Genomic DNA, 27,969 nt, shown 5'->3' on the forward strand with positions numbered 1-27,969 from the left:
CTCTTGTATTCCAGGTTCATAATATACTCCTATATTCCAGGTTCATAATACTCCTGTATTCCAGGTTCATATTATTCTCCTGTATCCCAGGTTCTTAGTATACTACTGTATTCCAGGTTTCTTTGTATTCTTGGTTCATAGTATTATATACTCCGTATTATAGGTATCTAGTATGATACATATTTACTACTGTATTCCAGGTTCCTAGTATACTCTTGTATGCCTGGTTCCTAATATATTCCAGTATTCCAGGTTCATATACTTTCCGGTAATGTTACATCGTCTATACGCAACATCCCCCCCTACTTACCCTACTGAACTTCGGACCTACTAACTTTCCGACATACTGCAATATCGGATCTATGCCAGCTGTTTATTTTTGTATTATTTGAGGGTTAGGTTAGGTTAAGACAATTTCTGGATCGAGCGAGCTGCGGCTTGGACAGCCTAGGGGGCCGAGCGCCGTTGCTAGGAAAGGTTAGGGGACGGGCGCTGCGGCCACATGTCCATGTAGCAGCTGTAAAACCACGTGCTAGTAGGTCGGATGTGTAGTATGGCGGATTTGGCGTAGGTCAGAAGTGGAGTATAGCGGATTTGTGTAGGTCGAAAAATACAACATCTGTTTTCCTGTATTCCAGGTTCCTATATTAGGTTCCTGTAGTCTAAAATGTCGTCGTTGAGTAAACTCTGCGGGAAACTGTACACTACGGTTTCATTCAATTTTACTAGCAGACAATAGTTAAAGTAAGAATTATTTAATTCCTGTCGAATATCAAACTAAACTCCTAAGAATATCTTGATAAATAAGCAGGCTGTAAAGACTGGGAATTTTTATTTTGGCCGGACCACCTTCCAAACCCAAAAAGTGGAGACAAAATATATATATTATATATTCTTGAATATATTCAAAATCATAATAACAGGAAATCTCGAAAATTCAATCAGAAACGTTCAGAATTGGCAAAAAAAGGTGTAAATTTTTTTTTATAATTTCAGAAAAATGGCTGAAAGAGATGGCGGTGTTATCACTTTTGATTTCGAACATTACAATTTGACAGAAGAGGACGTGGACAAAATGATATCTGACGCCACCTTTTACCTCCTAGTTGCTGATCAGAAGAAGTCTGTGATTAAACGTCTAGATCTGATGAAAACCTGTGAAATAAATAAAAAGCATCGTCAGGTTCAGGAGTATGTTCTCAACCGTGCTGCACACATTCTACTAGACACATTTGGGATCCGGGTAAGTAAACTCAAGTCTTGATAATCTCTCGTGAAATATCCCCTCCTATTCCTTGCAATTTTTACATTTATCGAGCCAGGGAGGAAAGCCTAATCAACAAAATCTCGTCTGAACTTAGGTCTGCATCGCACAGATCAACGTCCGAACCCCACAATAAGATTATCCAAGCTCCAAATGGGATGAAATCTAGTTTATGTTCTTCAAATGATATTAAATCAAAACTTTTATTCTCCGATTCGCCAAGTTCAATAAATGCTTTTTGGGAAAGCCAACGAATTAATCTTAAAAGGTTAAATATATTATTATTTCTAAAATTATTGATCGGAATTCGAAGAGGGTAATTTCTCGTCAAACATGTTTTTTGTCTGAAAGATATTGATGTTGGAGAATGTTGATCAAAATAAATTAATGGGAATGAACTTTCAATATCCTAATTCATCGTGAATATAAATAAATAAACAAACTAGTACGATTTCAACAAAGGCAAAGGAATTGAATTTTCGCCACAAACTCAAATTTTCTTATCGCTATATATCTTTACAACCTTATGGTGTAACCTTTGTTATTTCAAACTTAAATTGTTTGACCTAACAGAATGCATAGTTTAAAATATCAAAGGTCTACAATATTGGGTTGCAAAGTATTCGAAAATCAGAGTTTGTGGCAAAAAAATTGGTTCCGTTTTCTTGAAATCTTCTATTTTTACGCGTCTTTGATCTTATTTATACGTCTTAGGTTGGAGAAATGGATGAGAAGAGAGGACACTACATCCTCACCAATGCACTGGCTGAGGCGGAGAGAAACCATCCGTTCCTGGATTTCTCCGAGAAAGAGGTGGGACAGATGGGAATTATCTTCACCGTCCTCGGTCTTATTTTCATGAACAACGGGAAGGTGTCCGAGGACGTTTTGTTCAAGTTCCTGGCTGGACTGGGAATAGAGAACTCTCGAGACCTCGTGGACCTCTATGACGAGGACTTAAAGAAGTACGTCAATGACGTCCTGGTCTCGAAGCAACACTACCTACGGTAGGTGTTAAAAAGTTTATTTAATGTTTGATTTATAACCGTAAATAATTAAATGGTTTTTAAATTTGTTTTAACAGATTCGGAAAAGTTTTAATTTGTGTTGAAATATTTATAAATCAAATAATGCACACCAACGAATAATACTTCTAATGTTAAGAAAACGATGTCTGAAAGAACTGAGTCTTTGCCATAAACTCTGATTTTCAAATCTCTATATTCGAACCACCCAATTTTGTAGACCTTATTTATTTCATTTTAGGTATACTAACAAGTATTCTAAAGCTGAGGCACCCTCTTTTCTTTCTTTGACATGTTTAAATATTTGTCAAATCTCAGTGTATGTGTGTTTTAGAGTGAACACTTTTCTGGTTGAAATTGAATCCGGATCCGCATAATTTTTGCCGATCCGGATCCCAAGCACTCTTGTAAGGGTATATGTTTTAAAGGTTTGGGGGGGGGGGATACTTTTGATGCTCTGGAGAAAAAATGAAATTTTAAAAAATCATTTTTGATTCGTTTTACCTAATAATTCATTTATTTCTCCTAAAAATGATTTAGATTTCCCAGTTCAGCGGATAAAACCTGTTTTTAAGTGAGGGGTAAATGATTTTTCAAGAAAATATACACCCCTGGATGAAAGTGAACTACATATTTATTGTTTAGGCGGTCTAAGGTGCAGGGTGCAGAGGCTGACAAGGAATATTACGAGTATGAGTGGGGAGACAGGGCAGAGGCTGAGGTCAAGAAGTCCGACGTCTTGAAGATGGTCTGTCAGGTCTACGACGTCGAGCCAAGGATGTTCAAAGAGCAGTACGATCTGGTAAGATGGTTTACAGGGTGTTCCAATGAACCAAGAAATTCAGTGACGAACGTGATCGTCTTTGTTAACGTAAACGCTAAGTATGGGGAAGTGTTGCTTATTAGGAAAGCTAATCCGTAGAAAGAGTTGCGCGTTTGTTGTTGTTATTTTGTAATAAAATGAGAAAATTCCTGTATACAAACAAAGTACAGTTGTTCCTTTCTAGTGTCTTTTTGCATGGATATTAAAGACACAGTCTTACAGAATATTAAAAAAAATCCTTTTACCGTTTAAATAAAAAACTACTTAATGCACACATTATTTTTGCTTTTGAAGTTAGGTATTGCAAGGACAATTTCGAAGTCGTCACTTGATTTTCATTTGTAAAGTGACACCCTGTATATTAACATTTTTTATTCATCCACGTTTTTCCGTTAAATTCCCTTAATAAAGACTTAATCTTATATGAAATATCAATATTGAGTGGCTTTCACTAGAGATTAATAAAGAGTGGTATAACTAGAGGAGACAATTTTTAGCGAAGGACTAGTAATTTTGATTTGTAGAATCTGAAAATAATATTTGTGTTTATTCTAGGTAAAGAATGCTGAGGAACTGACAGACGAGGATTTCCTTCCTCCTCCACCCCCTGCTGGAGCTGCTGTCCCTGTTCAGCAGATAGATATAGATTAGATAGTTCTCCTTCCTCCTCCACCCCCTGCTTGAGCTGCTGCTCCTGTTCAGCAGATAGATATAGTTCTCCTTCCTCCTCCACCCCCTGCTGCTCCTGTTCAGCAGATAGATAAACTATTAGATATTCCAGAAACTGCTGCAAACATTTCATATTCCATGGTTCAGAGCTAGTCAGAATATGCCAGAACTCTTAAACGAACAGTGAAAAAAGAATAGTGAGTGTATTCATTATTCATACCTGTAAATAAACAGAAAAATCTGTACAAGGTTGAACATATTTCTGATCGGATCATTCATAGTATCAAAATTTTTGCATTAAAAATTTTAGGTTGGAATTTCTTAAATTTGCCGTAACTTTTCTTATATATGTACATGCTGCATTTCTACCTTAACCCTTAAATCTATCACGTGCTGTCTAGTTTTTTAAAGACACTCTTTTGAAAAAAGAGATTTATTCAAATTCTCTTTACCAGTATTATTTCCGAAGTTTATTATTCGAATCGAAAATGTACTAGTGCTCAAGTGTGACGATACAGAGTTAATGTCAGCATAAAATGTTACTTTTTTCTACGAAATATATATTTTTTACAATTGAACACTTATAGTTGTAAAGATTTAGATTATGAACAACTCTGCGAGTAAAACTACATAAATTGTATATCAACACCTAAATTTAAGAAAGCAAAGATATGTTTGAATTTTTTATTTACGAACATAAATATTTAACACTTGTACCGCTGATACAACCAGTGATAATGACAACAACATAACAAATAGATCTGAGCTCTAGTATCTAGTGTCCACTCACACAAACCAATAAATACATAATCCCAGGAGCTAGGCAGAGAAGATCAATAACCCGGAGAAAATAAAAACCGGATAAATAGCTGCCGATCTTTCAGCTTTAAAAATATATTAAAATGCTTTAAATATAAAAATATTGTATAAATTTAGGAAAATAGACATGTTCGTCTCATGGAAGAAGAAGTAGTTTTGGTTTACATAAAAAACATTCTATTTCAATGAATTAAAAATGCAAAGAATGTCAAAAGTAAACTTCAGGTATCCTGATAACAACGATTAGAAACATCCAACAGTTCAGGGAGAAAAAGTCAGGGCTGGGTACGAGGAGGACTTCATGCCGAAATTCACAAATAATTAAGCGTTTAAAAGAGAAGGATTTTGTTTACAATTTGAGCTTAGTTGGATCAAATCAGGGGGCATGAGCAAGCAATACAAAAGGAGGGNGTGATGCTCTGATATCCAAACTTAATCTTTACTTGACTCTCTGTCTGAGAGATTTGTTTGTGGCCTGGTCAACCTCAGGTAGGTCATCCTCGTCCTCCTTCACACCCTTCTTCTCCTTTCTGGCCTTGGCTCTCTCCTGTTGTGTCTTCTTGGCCTTGGCGAGGGCTGCAGCGGCGACGTCGGTGGACTTAGCTTCTCTCAACCTCTGGGCCTGCACAAATAAGAAAATGTGTAATTGAAAAAAATAGAAAAATTCAGAACGCTAATACAAAAAAAATAGACCTAAATTCTAATTATTCTAAATATTTATATCTTTGTACACCTGTGATGTTAAAACTTAAGACAAAAAAAAATTGTTAAGCAATATCAAAGATCTCTAACATCATGATACAAAAATATAAACATTATAAAATCAGTGTTCAAGGAAATTAAGTGATTAGTCCCTTTCTGAAGAGGTTCTATTCTAATCTAATATGGTTCTACCTGGAAAATGATGAACTTGTACATGAGGAAGGCCTGCAGGGCGCAGACAGCAACAAGACAGTTGAGCCTGATGAGTCCAGTGTTGAAATTTCCTGTCTGGAAATCCAGAACCTGTTCCTCCAGGGGAGCCTTAGCTAGTCCGTACCAGTAGGTCAACACAGCTAGGATAACACTAGCAAACCGTCCCAGGACGAAAAGCAGATCTCCGATCTTAAAGATGGTCTTAGCGATGGAGGTTTTCTCCGCATACGCTAGAATCCTGCATCCGTGGAACACTGCTTCTACCAGATAGTGGATGAAGAGAAGAACGATGGTAACACGTGTAAACCTCATCATGTAAGCTGGTACGATGAACGCTAGGTAGAGACAAGCATATTGGATCTTTGCGGACATATCCTCCTTCTTCACTTTCTGGAAGTAAAGCTCAGGGAAGACGTGGAGCCAGTAGGAGATCTGGATGATGAAGAAGAACTTGAACATGAAGGTCATGCTGTTGTGTGGATATCCGTCCCAGAGGGATGCGATGTTCATCATGTTCTCCCTGTAGATGATGTCTCCAGCCCAGAACAAAGAGATGAGATAGAAGCTGAGAAGCTGTCCAGATTCATCAAACTTAGCGTGCTTGATCTTCGAGAGGTGGAGCTTCCTGTTGATTTTATCCAGCAAGTACTCCTGGATGATGGCGTGCATCACTATGGCGATCAGGAGATAGAAGAATACGGCGGGGATATCCTTAAACCCGGCGGTGTAGTGGATCATATCCTGAGTAACTCCGGGTTGTATTTCAACAGGTACGGAGACATTATGGTGCAAAGCGATGAAAACCGTAGCAAGAGGACTGCTCACCTGGAACATAAGTCCAAGGACGAACACCATCGCAACACATGATACGATATCTGCATGATTCTGAATTATGAATTCATGGCTGAACACAGGAGGATTTTTTCCAGACTTTTTCCCTTTCGCCACCATGGTTGGAAACAGACAGTTGCTCTGGTCGGTGTCAAGAGCAGAGTCCAAGTCAGCAAACAACCTGCAGCCGGAAATGATACGTAACCGAGGGAACCGGTTTAGAGTTATAGAACTCCGGAGAATAGATCGTCTTTGCTAGGTTCAGATTGAAAACATTCTCTTTTAATTCCTCCCGTTTTCTAACTTTACAACAAAGATTTGGGATGAGACATACTAAATCTGAAATTACCTCTTTTTATTTTTATAAATTTTAACTATTTTGATGAACGTATTCAAGATTAATAAAGATATCTCCTTCAGTCCAAGTAAATACGACCTTTGTTCGTTTTAGTGGTTTTTGTTATGAGTCCTTGCACATAAATTATACTATATTTTAATAACAAAGGAAGAATTCTGATGTTTAAAGGAAAATAAAACTTTATCGAGCATGCCGACTTTAGGTAAATACACACACGCTTTAATATCACGGGTACCCTCATCATACCAATCCGTTCAAACAATTGACGGTGCTTGTATCGACATAGATCGGGCTCGGGAACAACAGGAGAACCTGGTTCGATGTCTCCGGGTCCTAGATGTTGATGTCCTTGAGCTTCCACCCGACGAGGAATCACCGAATTCAGTTTTCATCAACGACTGTGCCGTGGTTTTGCAAGGTTTAGCTCTGATATGTAAACCTAGCGGAGACAGAGCTAATGATGTAGCAACAGTCCGAGCAGTTCTAAAGAAGGAGTTGGGATTTACAATCTTGGAGCTAGACTCTCCTACAGCACTGCTCAATGCTTCCGATGTTTTGTTCACGGGGAAGGAGTTCTTTGTCGGAGTTGGGAAGGAGACGAATACTGAAGGAGCAATAATCCTTGCCAATACTTGGCCAGAGTATCCTTGCACACCTATCAAGGTATGCTTGTACTGGGTCGGATTTTATCAACTAGAACTAGACGGACTAAATATGGCTAATTGAACTATTTCTCAAGTACACTCTCAGCCACATTAGATTTCACTATCCGTACTTCATTCAACTTCTTCTTACTTTTCATTTATGACTCAAAATCTTTGATCTTTTTATAAACACAAATATCAGAAGTTTGTTCAATAATCAGATTATTCTTTTAGTTAGAAGGGTCTAAAAGATTACGGGATCGGATTACTCTGGCTGGGACGAATGTTTTGAGTATAAGTTCCGGGGATACGTCTCAAACCTTACTCAAGAGGATTAATAGAGAAGCGTCCCATAGGTAAAAGGATACAAATACATGGGGTTTATCTACTAGGATACTGAGGGGTAATCTACCAGGATACAGAGGGTTTATCTACCAGTATATAGAGAATTTATCTACTAGTAAATAGAGGGTTTATCTACCATGATATAGAGGGTTTATCTACCATGATATAGAGGGTTTATCTACCAGTATATATAGGGTTTATGACCAGTACATAGACGGTTTATCTACCAGTATATAGCGGGTTTATCTACTAGGATACAGAGGGTGTATTTACCAGGATATAGAGGGGGTTATCTACTAGGATATAGAGGGTTTATCTACCAGGATATAGAGGGGTTTATCTACTAGGATATAGAGGGTTTATCTACCAGGATATAGAGGGGTTGTTATCTACTAGGATATAGAGGGTTTATCTACCAGGATATAGAGGGGTTTATCTACTAGGATATAGAGGGTTTATCTACCAGGATATAGAGGGGTTTATCTACTAGGATATAGAGGGGTTTATCTACCAGGATATAGAGGGGTTTATCTACTAGGATATAGAGGGTTTATCTACCAGGATATAGAAGGGTTTATCTACTAGGATATAGAGGGTGTATTTACCAGGATATAGAGGGTTTATCTACCAGGATATAGAGGGTTTATCTACTAGGATAGGATATGGAAAGTTTATCAGGATATAAAGTGTGTATCTACCAGCATGTAAAGGGTTTGTCTACTAGGATACAGAAGGAATATCTACCATTATATAGAGGGTTTATCTACCAGGATATAGAGGGTTTATCTACCAGGAACAGAAGGTTTACTTACCAGTATATAGAGGGTTTATCTATCAGTATATAGAAGGTTCATCTATCAGGATTTAGAAGGTTTATCTATCAGGATTTAGAAGGTTTATCTGCCAGTTTATAGGTTAGGTTAGGTTATTAAGAGTGTATCTGCTAGGTACCAAACCTTAACCCTGCCTGAGGAGGATGCTGCAAATTGTCTGTTTGTAAATGGAACCCTGATTCACATAGTTTCTACTGAAGCTCCGGAGTCGGCTAAGGTACTGAATATATTCTCAATCATTATTATTTATCTGGGTTAGGAAGTAAGTTTTATTTTTGTTCAGGTTTTTACGGATCGGGTAGATTATCCTCAGGTTTCGGTTTCTCTCTCCGAGTTCCAGAAAACAGGCCGAGGACTTACATCTGTCTGTATCCTGGTTAAGAAATCTAAAACTATCCGAACCCTCTAGTCCAGAACTAGAATATAAAAAGGAGGAATCTCGCGCTTGCATTATTGGAGCTCCATGTTGTGTGCCATCTTTAATCTAACAACTAATTTGTTTGTTTTTTTAAATCTCACATTTTTTATCATTTAGATTTGTCGTGCAATATTGACCTTTTTATCAAATATTCCCTAATTAATTCACTAATCAAAAACATTAAGTTTATGCATATTTATGTTTAGCTTATAGTTATGTCTTTCAGAATAATAATTTACCAAAAAAATATTTTATAAGTATTTAGTTTTATTTGTTAATTCTATGATGTCTGGGTGCTATTAGTATACCTGTTAACTCAAAATGTCCATTAGTTTTCTTTAATTCAGAAAATAGTTGTCGTCAGTTATGAAAACGAGCACAAAATTGATATTAGCTTTAAAATCTTGCATTGCTTCCAAGTCGTATGTAAGTTAAAATTTAATTTGTAACCTTTATTAGGGACCACGCTTGTGAAAATAGCAGATTTTTGTTGTGATTTTGGTCTGTAATCTGTAATATTTGTATTTTTGTTGTGAAGCAGAGCTACTTTTTCTCAATTAAATCCTGCCATGTTTTTAAATTTACACTTTTTTTTAATAAATGCATGTATGTACAGTGCACAAAATTTAGCATATACCATCAAATATATCTTGAATTTATTTTTTACTTGAATAATTTTACAAGAATATCTAGTTTAAATATCCAATACACTGGCAGTGAATGACCTGTCCAATTAACAAAGGTACCCGCTAAATCTGATCAAGGACGAAAAATTGATTCCTTTTTAATTAAGGTCTCTGTATAAAAGTGACTTGAGGAATTTTAATGCAGAAACAATGAAGTAAATTAGCAAAATTCGACACTTTCTTAAATAAAGAAGACCTTTCCTTTACTTGGAAAGAGGTTTAAATAAGATGTTGTGAAGGGGACCTGCCTCTCTTCTTTTTTATTAAATGGAGGGTCACGTGAGATTACAAAGTACTTAAATAGAATAAATGAATTACTATAATAGGAAGCTAACTAATCAACTCACTTAAAAATAAAACTCTGTTACTGTTTAACTTTATAAATCTGGGAACTTTTAACAGTGTTTTACTAAACATTACAATTTGTAAATATTGATAGATAAAGATTATTGTATACAGTATTAACTAAGTACTAATGAAGATCCCAAATCAAATATTCCGTTGGTCATATCCATCCTCTTCTTAGGATTACTTGTGCTGGACGCGCTGTATCTCTTATTAATCATATCATAAGTTTAGACCAATAGATCGCGTATAATAGGATGCTCCAGTTCCCAGTTTCTTGTATTTGAAAATAAGTTTAATGGAACGGGATCAAGAGTCCTGAGTATTTATTTCTCATACTAATAGCTGCGTACATGAGAACAAGGTACGTGAGAGGAAGGAAAAGTGTCCAACGATAAACATGTTGTGTCGGAGCAGACTTAGTATCCAGGTTATCCAGACTAAACTCATTCAAAAACTGAAATAAAAACTGGGTCAGATCATTGGATTTGATTGTCATAAAAAAACTGCGAACATAATAATCAAACTTGAGAAAAACCTTAAAAATAAATGTATATTTTATGTGAAGACTAGAAATTCCTTAGAATTCATAGTAACACGAGTTCAATGTCGGAAAAACTATTTGAACCAAAACAAAGCAATATTCCAGAAAAATGTTCCAAGGCAGAACTAAATAAATCTTGTGTCACATTCAAGAGTTATACAATCGTATCCTTGATATTTATTATAGGGGTACTAATGTTGAACAATCATGGCATATTTAATTTTAAGACAATACTTTTAATAATACGTTGAATAAATAATTAATCAGAGTTTGCTGACCTGTAAATCCTCTGCGGTTAAACTCTGAGGACGGATGGATCTAAGAACCTCTAACCCAGTTCTCAGACCAGACTGAACTCCTCCCTCTAGAGAACCTATCCAGCTGGTGGCTGCAGCAGTTCCTCCGAAATGAAGATTTCCCTCCTGTATCCGTACTGCAGGCCAGGCGTGCATTATTCCAGGCGGAGCAAAACTTACTCCGTTTCCTCTCCAGGTCTTGATATACACACCCTTGTTTTTATGAACCCATGAGCCAAGTAGCTCTGATAGATTCTCAATGATCGCGTCCTTCGTCATTTCCTCAGATCTAGTCTCCCATTGAACCGCTGGTTTTCCTCCGACACATCCTGAGAGTGTTGAACCGGACCCGGAGATATGAGGGAAGACTAGAGTAACTGGACCAGTCTCACACCCTGCTCTGGGTTTACCTCCACTAGAGAACACAGTTCCAGCCAACCCCAGGGGTTCCCAGTGTGCTCGGGAGAACGGAATAACAAACCGAATAAAATGTCCCATCGGGGTTGAATTCTGTACAAAGGATTTGAGTGGAGATAACTCCGGTTTCCATGATATCCTTCCTTGCTGAGACGGAGGAATACAAATTATTAGTTTTTCCGCTCTGAATGTATCCAAACCTTCTGTACTCACCAGAACCCCGGAGTCGGATTGTTCAACTGATTTAACTCGTTTACTTGTAAACATATATATTTTATTTTCCAATTCTTTCTCCAACCTGAAACAATTTTCTATTTTACAATTAACAAATAAAATAAAATGAAAAGGAAGTTAAATAAATGCCTAACCTTGAAATAATTCCTCCTGTTCCTCCTTCCACCAGCACCTTGTGAGAGAAAAAGAGTGAGATAACTCCACCACTAGATCCTGCCACAAGGAGAAGGAAGAGAAGAGAAACTTGTCCAGGTTCTACTCCTAGTACTGCTCTCACTAGGGATCCAATATGTTCCTTGACAGACTGCTGCCAGCAGTTCTCTTCAATCCAAGAGCTAAATACATTTAGAAAATATTTAATAAATTTTTTTCGTAAAGTTGGATAACTAAGGCAAATCAAATTAATAGAACAAAATTTTAATATTTTTTGTTTGAATAAAAATGATTTGAAAATCTTTAAAAACTGAAACCTGAAAGTAATATTATCCCAAGTATATCCTCCCCGTCCTCCATAGGGATCCAACAAGCAAACCTGAAAAAAATCTCTTAATTCATTTGAACATGATGTTGGAGACCTGAACACAATAAATTGAAACTTAAATTAGAAATCTGATAATAAGCAAGGAAACCCGAGCTTAAAAGCAAACCTTGTACAGAACTAATTTCACGCCTGTATTTTTTTTTAAAAAAACCTGAACATAAGAAGCAAACCTGAGCTGGGAACTTTTGTATTGTGGATATATTTTGGTAATCTGCAGATTAATTCCATCTTTATTCGATATCCGCAGTGTATTATTGTACCCTGAAGTGAGAACTAAAATGAAGAAAGTCCCCAGAGTGGAAATCGGTAACAAGTGATCAGGATTATGAGCGTCCAGTGTCCAACACACAAGTTCCCAGCTCTGAATGAACTAAGTACTTGAAACAAAACAAATATTGACATATGAGTTTAGAAACAGAAACCTGAACATGAAAAATAACCATGGACAAAAATTATACATCATTTTGAACATCTAAACATAAAAATCCTTAATCTTCAAATAATTTATTCTTACCTTCGAGCACATTATTTCCAAGGTTCGGAGAACTTTCTGTAATTCCAAAGTATGAAACCAGGAAAAACTGCAGCTCTACAAACAAATATAAAAATAAATATTCCAGAAAAAAAATGGTTTAATTATCTTTAAATTAACATTTTTTTTATAACTAGAACTCCCAAACCTTATTTCTGACGATTTTGTTCCGTAGTTGTATCGTGTGTCGTCCTAGACTGGTTTGGGCAGGGTTGGTTTTAATCTCCAGGTCCCGGAGCAAACCGGAGATATACTGTTGTGACGTAACAATCCGTTCTGCTCCAAACTCAACCTCTATGGATTTGTCTTCAACCTTATAAAAAAGGGTTTGTTACGACTTAGTTAAGAGTAAAGATCTGTAAGTTTGAGCTGGGAAAGATTTCGTTTAGACGTAAAATCTGAATTTAAAGAACACGTTCATAAAAAGTGACAAGTGTTCCAGCTCGAGCATACAGAAAAACACATGAACACAAAGACATTGAGTGCTTGCCCCAAACTGAGATTTTCTAATTCCTATATCTTTGCTACCCAATGTCATATACCTCAGATACATCAAACTATGAATTCTGTTAGATCAAATAATTTAAGTTTAAAATATCAGAGGTTTACAACACCAGGTTCGTTAGATATAGGAATTAGTAAATTTGAGCTTGTGGCAAAGACTCGATTCCTTTACTTGTATTTCCAATCACGCCCGAGCTTTAATGTATTGGAATAAACATTTGCTTTCAAGTAGTATATTTTGTGTACAGAGGTACTTCTTAAAATATTTAGCAGTACTATAAAACAATGATGCTCAATGTTTTAGTTTTACATTAGTAATATCTTTTTTGCGGATATCGTTCCGTCGATGGGATTACAGGCAATGTTTGACATTGGAAAAATCGGCATGAATGTAGACCGAGAAGTGGTTGAACAAAGTACGGAAGATTGATTTACTTTTCTAGTGTTGCCGAGAATTCACTTGAGAAGTAGTTTAACTAGTCTTATTTAGATCGACTACTACTTATCAAATACGACCTCGGAAAAGTTTCTATGAACAACAGATCAGTAAAGAACCTGAACTGGAAGGGATTCAATCCTTCCTCCCAGACTAGATTTTCCTTCCAGGAGAGCAACTGATATCCCAGGGTCGTGTTGGACCAGTGTTCTAGCCGCAACCAACCCTGATATACCTCCACCAACTATTATAACATCATATCTTTCCATTCTTCTGAAAGCACAAATTCCTTTCATTTCCCCATTTACAGTCAAGTTTCATTTTTTTACTTATGTGATCACTACCAAGGTTCTCTATCTTAACCATGCCGAGGAAAATACCTTAATGCCACTAATGTACAAGAAGGCGTAAAGAAAAAGTTTCTAACAACATATTTTTTCAGAACATATTAGGAGCAAAATGGTTTTCTTTGAGAATTTTGAACCAGTAAGAATTATTACAAAAATTGTGAAACTGAAAACCACGCTAAAATATCTTCAAATTAACTTATTCCTTCTCTTTTCCTTCTTTCTTCTCTTTTACTTGAAACTGTTCCGAGAAATGAAAAACATAAGCTTAAACAATGTTTATTCTCCAAGTACATAGCAATAAGGTCGTGTGAGAGAATGATAGGAACATGACTACAGATGTATTGTAGAAATCACGGATCACCGATCACATAGTAGATGATCAGAGAGCTGAAACTATGATCAATGATCATGGAGCAGTTGCCAAATGATCAGGAATGACTTTAGCAACTTTCCTGTACTCTTTAATATAAGTATCAGGACACTGCATCTCCGTCCAGGAAACTGGAACCATAGAAGCTCCGATCTCTGATCTAGCGATAACAACTCCCAATTCGTTCTCCCCTGGAATAAATATTTGTGTAAAAACGTTTTGTAAAATGTTTTGTAAAAAATGTTTTGTAAATAATGTTTTGAAAAATAATGTTTTGTAAAATAATGTTTTGTAAATAATGTTTTGTAAAATGTTTGTAAAAAATGTTTTGTAAAATAATGTTTTGTAAATGATTTTTGTAAAAATAATGTTTTGTAAATAATGTTTTGTAAAAATAATGATTTGTAAAAATAATGTTTTGTAAAAATAATGTTTTGTAAAAATAATGTTTTGTATCGGTTCGTTTTTTGCGTATCAATTCTTTATACATTTAACGAGGGTTTATTCTTTTGACGTTTATTGGTTGTCCTCTCTATATTTATCTAGTGGATACTAATTAAATATTTATCTAGTGGATACTAATTTAATATTTATCTAGTGGATACTAATTTAATATTTATCTAGTGGATACTAATTTAATATTTATCTAGTGGATACTAATTTAATATTTATCTAGTGGATACTAATTTAATATTTATCTAGTGGATACTAATTAAATAAAAGCCTGAACCCTGCTTTAAGTCTATGAAAAATCATGTTTACCTGTAGTCAGAAGATAACCGGCCCCGGCATCTCCGAAGGAGATGACCCGCGCCAGAACAATATCTCCGGGTCTGAAAAATTTTTCAACATGTTTTTTCTTTATTTTCAAAATACAAAAAATAAGATTTAAAAAAAATAAGGTGTCATAATAAAGATTGATAATTAAATCTCATGCTTTAAATTAAATTAACAATAAAAAAGGCGGGAAAATAAAGAATATTTTTAACATTGTACCTGAAGGATTTATACATCTCTACCCTGTCCTTCTCCACAGATCTAACGTCCTCCTTCCTGATCTGTCCTCGGAAAGGTTCTGAGAGGACAACATCCTTTACGCACATTATATGCGCCTTAACAATAATATTTACATTTGTACAATTATTAACTATTTTGAATATTAAATCATAAATGTGCAAGGGATTTGGTGTCGGCTCCGAATTTCAGTTCGAAATTTTTTTGGGGTAAATCTTAAATTAACAAACTTTGAAAATCATTTTAGTGTTTATCGAATAGATAAGAAAATGTTGAGCAATCTTGCATGAAGAAACCAAAACAAACCATAAATTGGTTCGGTTAAAAAAAAAAGCTACCAAAATAAAACTAACTAAATTAAATCTCCGAGATTTAATTTTTTCAAATTAATGGAAAAGTATTTCAGAGTAAGAAAGTAATGAACACTAATTTAATCCCTACCTTGGCAAACCTAGGATTAACGGAGAGTATTTTAACAGTTACAATATCTCCGGTAGACGGAACTATCGTCTTCTGTCCACACCCTTCAACCTAGAGTATTTTATTCAATTCACAAACATACACAATTTAAAAATTGGTACAATTAAACAGACGTATCAGATTGAAAAAATTAAAGATAAAAATAAATAACAATAAATAAGAAACAAAATCATAATGAAAAAATCAATAATGATATTTTGTGTAAAATACTTATCAATAGCTTTAACATATATATTGGTTTCAAAAATAAATTGGCATATCTGTAATTTTAACAGTATTGGCATATTTGTAATCTAGACATAATTGTAAACAAATTGGTATATTTGTAAATAATACGTCATATTTGTAACAGTATTGGCATATTTGTAAATAATACGTCATATTTGTAATTAAATTGCATATTTGTAAACAAATTAGCATATTTATAAGCAAATTGGCATATTTGAAAACAAATTGCATGTTTGCTAACAAATTGGCACATTTGTAAACAAATTGTCATATTTGTTAACAAATTGGGATGATTGTGAACAAACTGTCAAATTAAAATTAAATCTGCTTTGGAAGGAAAATGTCATCTCTTTATATTAAGTCGTAGTCTGTTTTTCTGTACATTCGATCATAATTCATAAACCCCATTCAACGATTTGCTTCAAACTTCAAATAAGTTGTAATAAAACTGGATTTCTAAGATAGTTCTACATAGATTATCAAAAAGCAACGAGTTTCTTAATTAATGAATTACCTCAACACTGACTGTATTGTTCTGTGTATGGATAAGTGTGAGTTCTCCGACATGGCTGGAGTAAATGTAACCATGCATAAGATATGTCCCTGGGCCGGAGATATGTTTATCATCACTTTCACAAAGTCTAAGTCCAGGAACTACAAGAGTCCGCATATCTAGGCTGAGATGGAACCTGCAGCTCCGTCAATACTAATTCCCTTAAGATCTCTGGCAATATAGATTCCGAAAATGAAAACTCCGAGAGATTTGACGATTCCCCACTTGTTAGGATCTGTGTAGAGGCTGCCGACACTTTTCTTCATTCGTTGAAAGTATCCGGCCATTCCTTCTGAAAATATACAAATTTCAATAAATATTGAAATAAAATGCCGAATAATCAGTTCAACAGAGTAGCATGGATTTAAAAGTAAGATTTAACATGTTAAAGAATAAAATGGTTCCAGGTTAAGTTCCTCCGCGTTTAGCTCCTCGCTTCGCCACTCCACGGATAGCAGATCGGAACTAAAATTAAAATAATATAAGCATTTATTAAAAATTTTGACTTTATTGTTTCTCATTTATCTATTTATTCCAGAGCTTTCTTCTTAAAATTAAATTAACTAAATTCTTTCTTAACAACTTTTAGACTGATAAAATATTGCTATACCGGGAATGTTTCACTAAGGATGGGTTGAATCTTAATTAACCTGAGTTGCTCCAGCTATTCCTGCCCTATTAAGAGATCTCTGTGGACTAGTGCTGGCAGGACCAGCTGGAGAACCAGCCCACGTGATCGGAGTTCTTGTTCGTCCCATTCTTCCTGCAGTCTCGGCTCCGCTACTAGATACTCCGTCCTCAACCTCGCGAGATCCAGAAGCATCTCCCTCAGACTGAGCCTCGCCTTGTTCCTCCAGACTACCAGACACTCCCTCAGACAACTCGTTCAATTCTATAAAAATATATTTCAATAATATATTTTTAATTATTAAGGGTATCAGATAATTTCAGGATTAATATAAATATTCTAACCATCAGCAATAGGTGCGGGTGACGTAGCCTGCAGGGTTTCAGAAACGGTTTCTCCTTCCTTGTCCTCGGCAAACTGAGCAATATCAAAGGAAGTTCTCTCCGCCCCCTCCTGACCGACTAGTCCTGTATTACTGCTTGTAACAACTATCTCTGGTGGTTCATTTGCTCCTCCTCCGCTTCCAAATACAAACCTTTCATTTCCAGGAGCCTAAAATAATCATTAGAAATATAAATTCTAATTTTAATAAAGATATGAATTTAATAAGGTTTAATACCTGAGGAGAACTTACTGCTTCAGCAAATCCTTCTGGTCTCCTAGGTTCCGCTAGTTTAGGTGTGCTAGGAACTACACTATCCTCAACAAGTTCCTGATCAAACCCTACTCCAGGCTGGGAAGCCTGAGCAGGAGGGAACTGGGAGCTCTGAGGAACTGTTGCTCCAGTGCTACTGCTTGGTTCGCTGCTGTTCTCTCCAGTAACATCTTCATCAACAAGCTGTTCCTCTTCATCTTCCTCTTCTTCCTCTCGCTCCTCCTCACTTAGTTCCTCCTGGTTATCTGGAACTACAGGCTCTGTCTCTCCATCATTAATCTCTAATCCAGTTTGAGTCGTATCATCCTCAGCCAGTTCATCAATGTCCTGTGCAGGAGTATCTTCAGCTTCTTCATCTCCGTCCTCACTGATCTCTCCCTCTTCCATATCTTCTTGTTCTACGGAGAAAGCATCAGCTCCTTCATCTATCGGAGCTGTTGTATCCTGGGTACTGCTACTCCCTAGCCCAGTCTCAGGTTGAGTGATCGTTTCAAAATCAACCTTCTCAGGTTCCACGTCTAACTCCTGGAATCCAGATTCACCAAGTTCTTCTTGTTCAATGAACTCCTGATCTTCTGTAGAAGAGATGGTTCGAGCCTTCTTCTGAATACCAGAGGGTCCTGCCTCATCAAGATCTACAGCAGAGAATTCGACTTCAGCAACCTCTCTTGGTCTCTTGAGTGTAGGTTGTACACTAACAGTTGTCTGAGTATTACCACTGGTTGATGTTTGAGCAGAATGCATTGAACCTGACGGACCACTAGTTGAAGCATGAATATCCAGTGGTCGAACATTCCCGGAGACTCTTGAAGCCTCTTCAACCGGTTCTGCTACTTCAGCAGAAGAAGTAGAACGATCCACTGGATTAAACTCAGGAGCTGTAGGATCTAAAGCACTGGTTGAAGGAAGCTGAGGAGTAGCACTGCTCACACTCGGGCTCACGGATACAGTTGGTTGAACTGTTGCAACTTCAGGTTGTATACTAGATACTTGGCTGGTTGGTAGAACTACAGCCTGAGTAGCTCCACGAGTTTGTGTCATGGGTCTAATACTGGCAGTCTGTGTAGGTCTGTACTCGTCTCTAGGTTGATGTCTATGAGGTTGAATGTGTGCTTGAGGTTGAGTTTGTTTTCTTGTTTCCTGTTGATGAACTACTCCGGCTACTGCAACAGGTTTAGCAGCAGCACTCTGGGATGCGAGGAGTTCATGCTGAAGCTGCTCTATCTGCTCCTGCTGCTTATCCTTCTCCTCCTTCATATCATTCACAGCGTTCTTTAATGTCAAGTTCTCATTGCGCAGAGCAGTGATAGAAGAATCCAGAGCATTTCTCAACTTTTCCTTCTCCATCCTTGCTTGTTCAATTTCCTTATTCTGTTTCTCAATTTCCTGATTCTTCTTTTCAATCAGTGCCTTCTCATCATTCTCTGTAAGATCTCTGTTTTTAGCCTTAAGTTCATTGATTTTTAACTTGGCATTTTCAAGAAGTTTTCTTGTTTTCTCCTCTTGTTCTTTCAGTTTCTGCTCCAGTGTAATCTTCTCCTTCTCCATGGTCTCCATCGTCTCAGCAACTCCGTCAGCATCTAGAGATTCAATCAAAGATCTTGCTTCTTGAAGTTCAATGCTCTTAGTCGCTACATCAGCTTCAAGTTTACTACACGACTCCTTCACTTTAGAAATTTCATCCTTTAAAGATGTTACTTCAGCACCGGCAGCTTCAGAACGCTCACGGAATTGTCTTCCGATAGCTTTCAGACTTTTAATTTGTGTTTTTAACTTGGCCATCTCTTCCGAGCTCTTTTTGTTCTCCTCAGTTAGTGATGTGATTTGAACTTTAAGTGTGTTCATATCTTCTCCGCCGCTCTTTACTTCGGCAATCTTACTCTGCGCTGCGGTTAGATCTTTAGTAAGCTTGGTCAGATTTATTGTGTTCTCCTGTTTAGACTTCTCCAGTTCTTGATTAGTCTTTTCCAGCTCATCCGACTTCTTCTTAAATTCTTCCGATTTCTTTTTGAGTTCATTGTTTTGTCTGCTCAAGTTGTTAAGTTGGTTCTTCTGGGTAGTTTCTCTGATAATCAGAGTTTTCAGATCCAGAGTTTTCTTGTCTAGTTCTTCCTTGTTCTTTTTAGCCTCCTTCTGGGCAGTTTGCAGGGATATCTTAGCTGCGTGGAGTTCCTTTTGCAGATTGTTGTACTGGAGAGTTCCGTTCTTCTTCTCCGCTGTAAGGATAGACAGCTGTCGGGTTAGTTTGGTTTCAGCGTCCTGGAGACGTTTTAGTTCCTCAGGATTCATCTTGAAACTCTTCTCAACCAGCTGATCAGAGCGCTTCTTCCAGCCTTCGGATTCGGTTTGGAGAGCCAATTTCTCAGTGAGCAGAGTTCCGTACTTATCTTCTAGATCCTTGATTTTAACGTTTAAGGGAGCAATCTTCTCTTTGGCCTGCTCTGCCTCGATCCTGAAGTTCTCTACCACAGTTGCCAACCTGTCCTTCTCCTCACGTAGCATCTTGTTACTGTCCGTTAGCGCAGCTAAACTCTCAACCTTCCTCAACAGCTCAGCATGCTTTCCAGCAGTCATCAAGTTCTCATTAGTTCCTTGCCTAAAATTAGTAATTATGTATTGCAATGTCAAAACCATTTTAAATTAATGTTCAAGAATGAGAGCTAAAACGTTTCGGCCTTTTTGGACAAAAATGTTTCTTTTTAAATGGGAATGACCGGCTAGACATGACAGAGCTTCGAGTGCAGAATTTTAGAGAAAAATTTTAAGATTCATTAAAATTCGTTAAAGACGTTTTTACGGTGTATAATTGTTGAGTTAGAGCGCAAAATCTATCTTTGAAATTTTCTCAAATTGACAATTTTGGAGGTTAAATTTTGAGAATCGGTTTTTATCCAACTTTTCAACTACGACGATGAAAAATGTAACAAAAATTCTACAGAAAACTAATTGGTTGTCTTTGTTTTTTCATCGTCGTCATTGAATAATAAAAAAAACGATTCTACGCACCATAAATTAGCAATAATACACCGTAAAAACGTCTTATTAGTATCAATGGAAATCCTTTTAATTAACTTGATCAGTACCAAGATCATGAAAAAGATCAGTATTAGGATCAGGATCAGGATCATAACCAAACTACAGATCGAAAGAAAAAAATACCTTTCTGAGTCGAGAGCGTTCTGTAAGTCCTGTACAAGTTTCTGAGCGTGCTCCAACTGTCTGGTTGTTCTGGAGAGCTCGGACTGAGCTACCTCCATTCTACCATATACAATCTCCTTCTCTCTTCTCAGATACTTGATAATAGTCATCAGCTGATCAGTTGATGCATCATCCTCGTTCATAGATCTAATCAAAAATTTGTATTAAATAATAATAAGTGTAATAACCTTTTTGCAATTATTTGCAAGAAAAAATAAATATGAATATTGGTAGATTTTTCTACACATGCTTAATCTTATACGCCCCAAACTAAAAACTAAAAATTAATTGACTTTTATGCTGCACCTTTGGTTATCTACAATCTACAATCAACTAAATATATTTAACTTTTTGTAAACTTTCAAATCCTAAAAAATATTCAACATATTGTAGAAGTCTATTTTTAATTGCTATTATACATGTATAATATATGTAAAAAAAATAGTTGCATATTTTTTGCCAGTAATATTATATTGTACTTTTTGCAATAGAATATATCTTTCCTTATCTTATGTTATTATGAAAGAGAACGCTAGGGACGTGTCAATTTTTCTCAAACAAGAATTAAAGCTGAGAACTATTAAGAATGAATGGTATCTGCCAAACTTGTTCTTTCCTTGCAATTAACCGATCTCTCATTGATCGATTCCAAACCAAAATCAATGAGAGATCGGCCAGTCTTCTTGCCAGGACAGAATAACTCCTTTCATATCCACTCAAAAGCTCCCAGCTTTTAAAAAGTTGTCATAATATCCTTATTAAAAAGTTTGAAGAAGTTATTTACATACCTAATACTCGTATTGGCCAGGGCGCTATTATCTAAGTTACTGGCGTCCAAATTATGTCCTGAGGCGGATACGTCGGCCAGTTGACCGCTCACTGCCTCGATCTGGTTCATCAGCGCCTTATTCTCCTCACGGAGAACCTCAACCTGAGCGCGGAGTGCTGAAACTTCTTGGTTCAAGTTCTCTCCGTCCTTCTTGTAAGCTTCCTCGAGTTCGGATATTTTTGCTTCCGCTTTTCGTTTCTCCAATTCTATCTCCTCCATGTTAGATATCCTGTTGCTAGTCTCCGCTTTCATCTGGTTTAACTGTTCTATATCCTTGGCGTGGAGGAGAAGTTCATGCTGATATTTCTCCTGAGCATCCTTTGATTCCTCTGCTAGGACAGTTATCCTCTCTCTTATCTCCAGATCCTGCTTCTTCAACTCCTCAATCGATTTCCTGGCGTCCTCAAGTTCTATTGTTGTATACTTAAGTTTATCCCGGAGCTCTCCTCCGCTAGTTCCAACCTCAGCTTCAAGATCTTCAATCTTCTTCATCAGCTCCTTCATAGAGGACTTGTTCTCCTCGATGGTTTTATCCGAGGTTATCTTCTCCTCCTCCAGCTGCTTGATCTTGTTCTCCGCACTACTCTTCAACTCCTGCATAGCTTCACTACTCTCCAGCATTCTCTTCTCCGCGGTTTCACTGATAAGTTTAAATTCTTCAACCTTCTTCTTCTCTGCAGCGAGCTGGTTGTTCAACTGCTTTATCTCCTGCTTAGACTTGCCCAGTAGGATTTCCACATCCCTGTATCTATTCTTTCCTTCTCCCTCTCCTACGCTAGACTGACTGGAGAGTTGACCCCTGCCAGCTAGCCGGGACTCAGCAAGCTGTAATTCGTCCTGCTTCTCTCTCAACTCTTCCTTCATAGTATCCAGAGTGACCGTGAGAGCATTAAGTTGCTCTAGAACATTCTTTTCAGATTTCTCCGATGCTTCAGCTTTCTCTCGAAGCTCTCGGTTTGTACTCTCCCATGTTCGGACACTTTGCTTAAAATGATCTTGATCATCATCGAGCTTCTTCCTGAGTAACTCAACCTCCTTGGTCAGCTGAAGATTAGAGTTCTCCAACCTCATCCTGTTCTCATCGTCCCGTCTCTCCAGGTTAACCTGGATCATCTGAAGGTTGGACATGATCTGACTGCTTGAACTCTTCTCCCTGTAAAGAACATCTCTTTCCGCGGAAAGCCGGGCCTCTACAGCCTTAAGATGAGAGTTCTCCTGAGTCAGGTGGTTGACCTGGAGCTCCAGATGTGAGAGTTTTCTTCCAGAAATCAATAACTCTTCTCTCAGTGATGTGATCGAGTTCTCATGCTTTCCACAAATTTTATCCAACTGCATATTCCGCATCTCAAGAGCTTCAATCTGCTTCTTAAAGCTTGCACAGTTGGTCTGAGCAATCTTAAACCTTTCATTGTTGTATTCCTCGTGGGAGGAGAGTTTAGCAACCTGAGTTCTTGCTTCAAACAGATCTTCCTTAGCTTTCTTATATTCTTTGTTGAGAATATTATAATTCTCAATCTTTTCTTCTTTGTATTCTGCAAAATCTTTCCTTAGTTCTTCCAATTGTTTCTCCAGGAGAATAGTTTTCTGGTTCGGTTCCTCCGGAGCAGATTCAGGTTTCTTAACAATATTCTTCTTCTCAGCTCCGCACATACTCTTGTATAGATCCCTCTGCTGTATAATATTCTCCACCATGAGCTGTTGTCTCTCCCTGGCAGATTTCAGTTCATCCACCTGTCTCAGAGCAGATTCAAGTTCGCACCTAACCTCGGCAGTTTTCTCCTGAACGAGGGCAGATTCAGCCTGATCTCGGTTCGAACTGAGGTCTCGGACAACCGCTAGTAGTTCAATGTTTCTTGTCTGGAGCTCAGAGATATCTCGGAATAAGAGAAGTCTTCCTTCAATAACAGACTCGGAGGTTGTTGTATCCATACTCTGAATTGGTTCGATGGATTGTACTCCGGCTCTGGCAGCATCCACCTCTCTCACTAGAACAGATATCTGTCGACCCAGATCAGATACCTGTTGTTCCAACCTATCCCTGTCCTTCTCCACAGAACTGAGGTTACGTCTGGCCTCCTCGGCCTCCCTTCTCCTCAGCTCCACCTCCTCTCTAGCAGCCTCAAGGTTTTCAGTTAAACCTCCGAGAGCAGAAATAGCTTGTTCGTAGTCCTCCCTCTGCTGACGAAGGATTGGAGCTCTCTCCTCTATCTCAATAAGAATTTGATCCATGTAGGAGTTCAATCGTTTATTCTCCTCCTTCTCCGCTGTTAGTTCTTCAGAGAGAGAAACCATTTGAGAATATATTCCAGTGAGCGTAACTCCGGACTTCAACAGTCTAGAGGCCTGGGCTGCACTTGGAGAAAGATGTTCTATTGCGTCCTCTGTCAGTCCCTTATCCTTAACCGTCTTGATCAATCTGTTTGCATCTTCAAGTTCCTTCTTCAACGCCATAATTGTTTCCACCTTTCCTTGGAGTTCCATCTTGTGTTCCGTTTTCATGGTTTCCATCTGTATCTCCAGGATACCATACTTCTCTCCAGCATCTCGAACCATCTGTTGCAGGCTGGAGACTGCTGAACTCAGCTCCTCGGTTTTGGCACTATTCTCTTCTCCCTGCTGACGGTAGAGTTCAGCTAGTTTAGTCTGGGATTTTAGTTCAGCTCTGTAGTTATCTTCAAGCTTACTTTCGGATTCTCTGGCTTCTCGTAGTCTCTCCGCAAGTTTCTCAGCTCGCTTCCTGGAAATATTTCAGTGAAGTCCTCATCTCGTTTTTCAAAGGGGAATTTCAAACCATGAGAAGATTTGTCAAATTGAAATATATTTAGATTAGATGATACTATAAAGAGTGTTTTCCGAAAAATTATCTAATATCTAAAATACCCAGCTGATGTGGCAATAATACCCCCCCCCCCTAACCCTCCGGGATTGTTGTATCCAATTACCTATAGGATTCAGCATCTGAGACGGCAGATTCTTCTCGTCTGGCCAGAGATTTAATCTCCTGAGTCTTCTCTTCAATCTCCTGGTTCAATTCTATCTGTCGGATACCAGCCTCTTGTTTAGAGGTCAGAACCTCTTCATTCCGAACCTCAACCTCAGCCTAGAGAACAACCAGGATAATAACCAATTAAATTTTATCTCCCCAGTCCCTACCCTCAATTGGGCCTTTTTAATCTAAATCATTGTCTGTTTTTTATTGTTTTTCTTGTGACCAATAAACGTGAAAACGGCTGAACCGTTCGGGCCAAAGAAATTGTGGGACCTCTCATGACCCCAAGGAAGGTTTATATGGATGGACAGAATTAAAAAATTGCCTAATTCAAATTTCGATTTTTCAAAATCCACGAAAACAAATTGATTCAATACGCAAAAAAAAATTTGTAATTGTTTGTATAATTGAAGAAGAGAAAATGCCGCAGATACAAATAAATAAATTTTAGCATTTTCAACATAAAAAGCAATTCTAATTACTTTCTTGATATTGCATCACAATTTATTGGATTAAAATTAACCTTGAGCATTTCAATCTGAGATTCCAGGAAATTTTTCTCCTCGATGAACCTTCTCTCCTTGAACTGGAGGTTGGACTCCTTGCTGTCCAGATCCTCCAACCTCGATACAGCCTCACATTTAGCTGATACAGCTCGGTTCACCTCCTCGGTGAGTTCCCGGATTTTACTGTGCAGTCTCTCAATCTCCTCCAGTCTACGTTCTGATAGTCCGGCAATATCATCCTTCTCAGCTCTAAACAAAAATTGTCAATTAGATTCTTTAAAATCAACCTATCAACCAAACATCAAATTACCCCACAAACGTTTCAACCAACTAACAAATCAACCAACCAACATTTCAACAATCCAACATTTTAACCTTAACCAACCAACCAACCGTCAAACAAGCTTAATAGCAACCAACCCATATTTCAATCAACCAACCAAAAATCAACAGTGCTCTGGCCTAGCTGGGGTACATCATGACTTTTTATCCTGACGTGACTAAGTAAAACGTTCGTTTCAAGACAAATTTGAGCCATGATACCAACATTTTTACCAACCAACAAATCAATAAACCTGAATCAAATCAAATCATACTTCACAGGGATTGCTTTCAAGGCCTTCTTCGTATGGGTTAGAGTTTGAAGTCCTTCCACATTCTGGTTTTTCATTCTTTGTCATTTCTTTACAATTTATTTTAGATTTTCGGAGTTTTCCTTAGGTAAACCAAACCAACCAAACTCTTAACCCATCAAACAACCAACCAACCAACCAACCACCTTACTTGGCATTAAATATTTGTCTCCTGAGATCATCTCGTTCTGCTGCTAGTTTCCCGTTCTCCTCTGTTAGTCTAGCAGCTGTAGCTCCAGCAGCTGTTGCCTGTTCACGGTACTGAGATAGGGCTGATTGTCCTTTCTCACTCTCCTCTACAATATTATTGAATAAATAATATATTTCGAAAAACGTATTGGTGCAGAATTTCTTCTGAAATCAAATCCAATGAGATCCTGTTAGTAGGGATGGATTAAGGCTCCTATATGTATTGTAGCGTAAATCTTCCAATTCTCGTCTTGTACATCCTTGAAATCATTTTTGCATTCCACAATCAATTAAGAATGAAGTATAAACAAAATTGATCTATTTAGTTATGAATATTTAAGAGCACTTATTTAACAAACTTTCTTTCGTTGAGCCTTAGAAAAACCAAAACTTATATGTGCGACCTTACGATTTTGTTTAAGGATGAGAACGCAATTTATTTTTGATAAGATTACGCCTAGCAGTCGATACTACATTGACTTTTAAAGAAACGAACGTAGCGTTCAAAAACAAACCTAATAATGGTTTTAATGACATAATGAATTTCTTTTAAACCTTTGAAAAAAAAACTGAAAAACCGTATTACTATAGTTCATAATTAATATTTGAGAGTAAACATAACCCACTGTGTAATATCTATGTTTTATATAATACTAGCTGAAGGGCCTGGTTTCCCATGAAAAAAAGTTGAAAAAAAAATATATATTTATTCTGAAAAAATTCGAATTAAAAAAATTGAATTATTTTAGCCTATTACACCCCCCGGCCATCCATGATTGTCAACTAAAAATTTCAGCCCAATCTGTCAAGCCGTTTGGTCGGCTATAGGCAACATATATATATATATATACGAATGTCTTGTTTTATTACATAGATTTTTATCTGAAAAAAACCCTCTGTAAATCGTTTCGGTTCGTTTTTTGGTCAAATTTTGACCAAATTTTGAGTGTAAGATAAGCAATTTTTTTTTTCAAAATTCTTTATTTTTAAACATTTGGTTTCCGTAAACTAGGCCAAATTTTGACCGAACCAAAAACGAACACTTTTAAAAGGATAAAAATATTACAAAAGTTAAATATTTTAAACTTAATCTGAATACAGTTTTGACATGTTCGAAGTTTTATTTTTTAAAAACCAACCATTACAATTTACTCTACCTGTGAAGGCGGCTAGTTTAGATTCTAGATCCTGGTTCTTCTTCTGTAGTTCACTGATCTTTTGTTCTCCATTCACCTTAGTCTAAAATAGTTTTTAAAAAAACATATAAATAATTATCAATCAAATTAAGAGTTTGGGAATGATTAGGTGCATTTAGAGGTTCATTTTTTTTCGCCAGGATCATAGCCAGATATTTTACATTCGAGGACTTTAACCCTTATACGAAAATTCATTAATTTTTTTCCAACCAAAACTTTGCATTGATTTATAAGAGTTTATTATTTGACTAAATGTGAATACCTTCTCTAGCTCTGCCTTGAGTTGTCCTGTCTGTGTGTTCCAGGCTTGAACTAGGACGGATTGTGTATCTGATGGTAGAGTATTGAACCGGGCAGGACTAAGGATAGCCCGGATATCACCGGAAGACGCCATGATTCACCAATCCACCAGCTCCTACTCGTTTAATTACAAGTTCTGAAAATATAGATTTTCAGGAAATATTATCACACATTATATACACAGTGACAAACAAGTGAAGAAAAAATCTATGATAAAACATAAAATGCAAACATCGCACCTAAAATTTAATGTTTTGGAACCATGAGGAACCAATTCTTTACAGATATAAAATACATAATGTTGAATACTGGTTTCCTCAAGGAGATAAAAATAGGATAAGATTGATAGGAGGGAGGGATGGGAAAGGATAGG

The 27,969-nt window shown here is 37.0% G+C and overlaps 6 protein-coding genes across 6 annotated transcripts; 2 read left to right on the plus strand and 4 right to left on the minus strand.

Moving 5' to 3' along the window:
* The first annotated feature begins 996 nt into the window (after positions 1-996).
* LOC111704854 (uncharacterized) lies at positions 997-4,359 on the plus strand. The gene is made up of 4 exons (XM_023477222.1): positions 997-1,243; positions 1,979-2,271; positions 2,935-3,091; positions 3,668-4,359. Exons 1-4 carry the CDS (start codon positions 1,001-1,003, stop codon positions 3,761-3,763), a joined length of 789 nt encoding a protein of 262 aa, XP_023332990.1. The 5' UTR covers positions 997-1,000; the 3' UTR covers positions 3,764-4,359.
* A 652-nt stretch (positions 4,360-5,011) lies between these two features.
* On the minus strand, positions 5,012-6,546 carry LOC111704836 (translocating chain-associated membrane protein 1-like 1). The gene is made up of 2 exons (XM_023477199.1): positions 5,495-6,546; positions 5,012-5,222 (listed from the first exon to the last, which is right to left on the minus strand). Exons 1-2 carry the CDS (start codon positions 6,464-6,466, stop codon positions 5,040-5,042), a joined length of 1,155 nt encoding a protein of 384 aa, XP_023332967.1. The 5' UTR covers positions 6,467-6,546; the 3' UTR covers positions 5,012-5,039.
* Positions 6,547-6,812: 266 nt separating this feature from the next.
* Positions 6,813-9,610, plus strand: LOC111704847 (N(G),N(G)-dimethylarginine dimethylaminohydrolase 1). The gene is made up of 4 exons (XM_023477210.1): positions 6,813-7,367; positions 7,583-7,704; positions 8,641-8,743; positions 8,810-9,610. Exons 1-4 carry the CDS (start codon positions 6,894-6,896, stop codon positions 8,933-8,935), a joined length of 825 nt encoding a protein of 274 aa, XP_023332978.1. The 5' UTR covers positions 6,813-6,893; the 3' UTR covers positions 8,936-9,610.
* Positions 9,611-9,990: 380 nt separating this feature from the next.
* Positions 9,991-14,000, minus strand: LOC111704828 (probable flavin-containing monoamine oxidase A). The gene is made up of 7 exons (XM_023477189.1): positions 13,599-14,000; positions 12,688-12,852; positions 12,522-12,596; positions 11,937-11,998; positions 11,601-11,801; positions 10,798-11,530; positions 9,991-10,432 (listed from the first exon to the last, which is right to left on the minus strand). Exons 1-7 carry the CDS (start codon positions 13,773-13,775, stop codon positions 10,271-10,273), a joined length of 1,575 nt encoding a protein of 524 aa, XP_023332957.1. The 5' UTR covers positions 13,776-14,000; the 3' UTR covers positions 9,991-10,270.
* Positions 14,001-14,089: 89 nt separating this feature from the next.
* Positions 14,090-16,769, minus strand: LOC111704870 (exosome complex component CSL4). The gene is made up of 5 exons (XM_023477244.1): positions 16,436-16,769; positions 15,655-15,744; positions 15,196-15,311; positions 14,962-15,032; positions 14,090-14,390 (listed from the first exon to the last, which is right to left on the minus strand). The coding sequence occupies exons 1-5, from the start codon at positions 16,589-16,591 to the stop codon at positions 14,236-14,238; spliced, it is 588 nt and encodes a 195-aa protein (XP_023333012.1). The 5' UTR covers positions 16,592-16,769; the 3' UTR covers positions 14,090-14,235.
* Positions 16,765-27,942, minus strand: LOC111704783 (nucleoprotein TPR). Its single transcript, XM_023477131.1, has 11 exons — positions 27,559-27,942; positions 27,258-27,339; positions 26,063-26,207; positions 25,297-25,528; positions 24,727-24,884; positions 21,744-24,521; positions 20,917-21,102; positions 17,722-20,353; positions 17,447-17,654; positions 17,125-17,366; positions 16,765-16,939 (listed from the first exon to the last, which is right to left on the minus strand). The coding sequence occupies exons 1-11, from the start codon at positions 27,688-27,690 to the stop codon at positions 16,883-16,885; spliced, it is 6,852 nt and encodes a 2,283-aa protein (XP_023332899.1). The 5' UTR covers positions 27,691-27,942; the 3' UTR covers positions 16,765-16,882.
* Between the last annotated feature and the right edge of the window lie 27 nt (positions 27,943-27,969).

This window comes from Eurytemora carolleeae, unplaced genomic scaffold, assembly GCF_000591075.1.
Source record: "Eurytemora carolleeae unplaced genomic scaffold, Eaff_2.0 scaffold2, whole genome shotgun sequence".
Taxonomy (NCBI): domain Eukaryota; kingdom Metazoa; phylum Arthropoda; class Copepoda; order Calanoida; family Temoridae; genus Eurytemora; species Eurytemora carolleeae.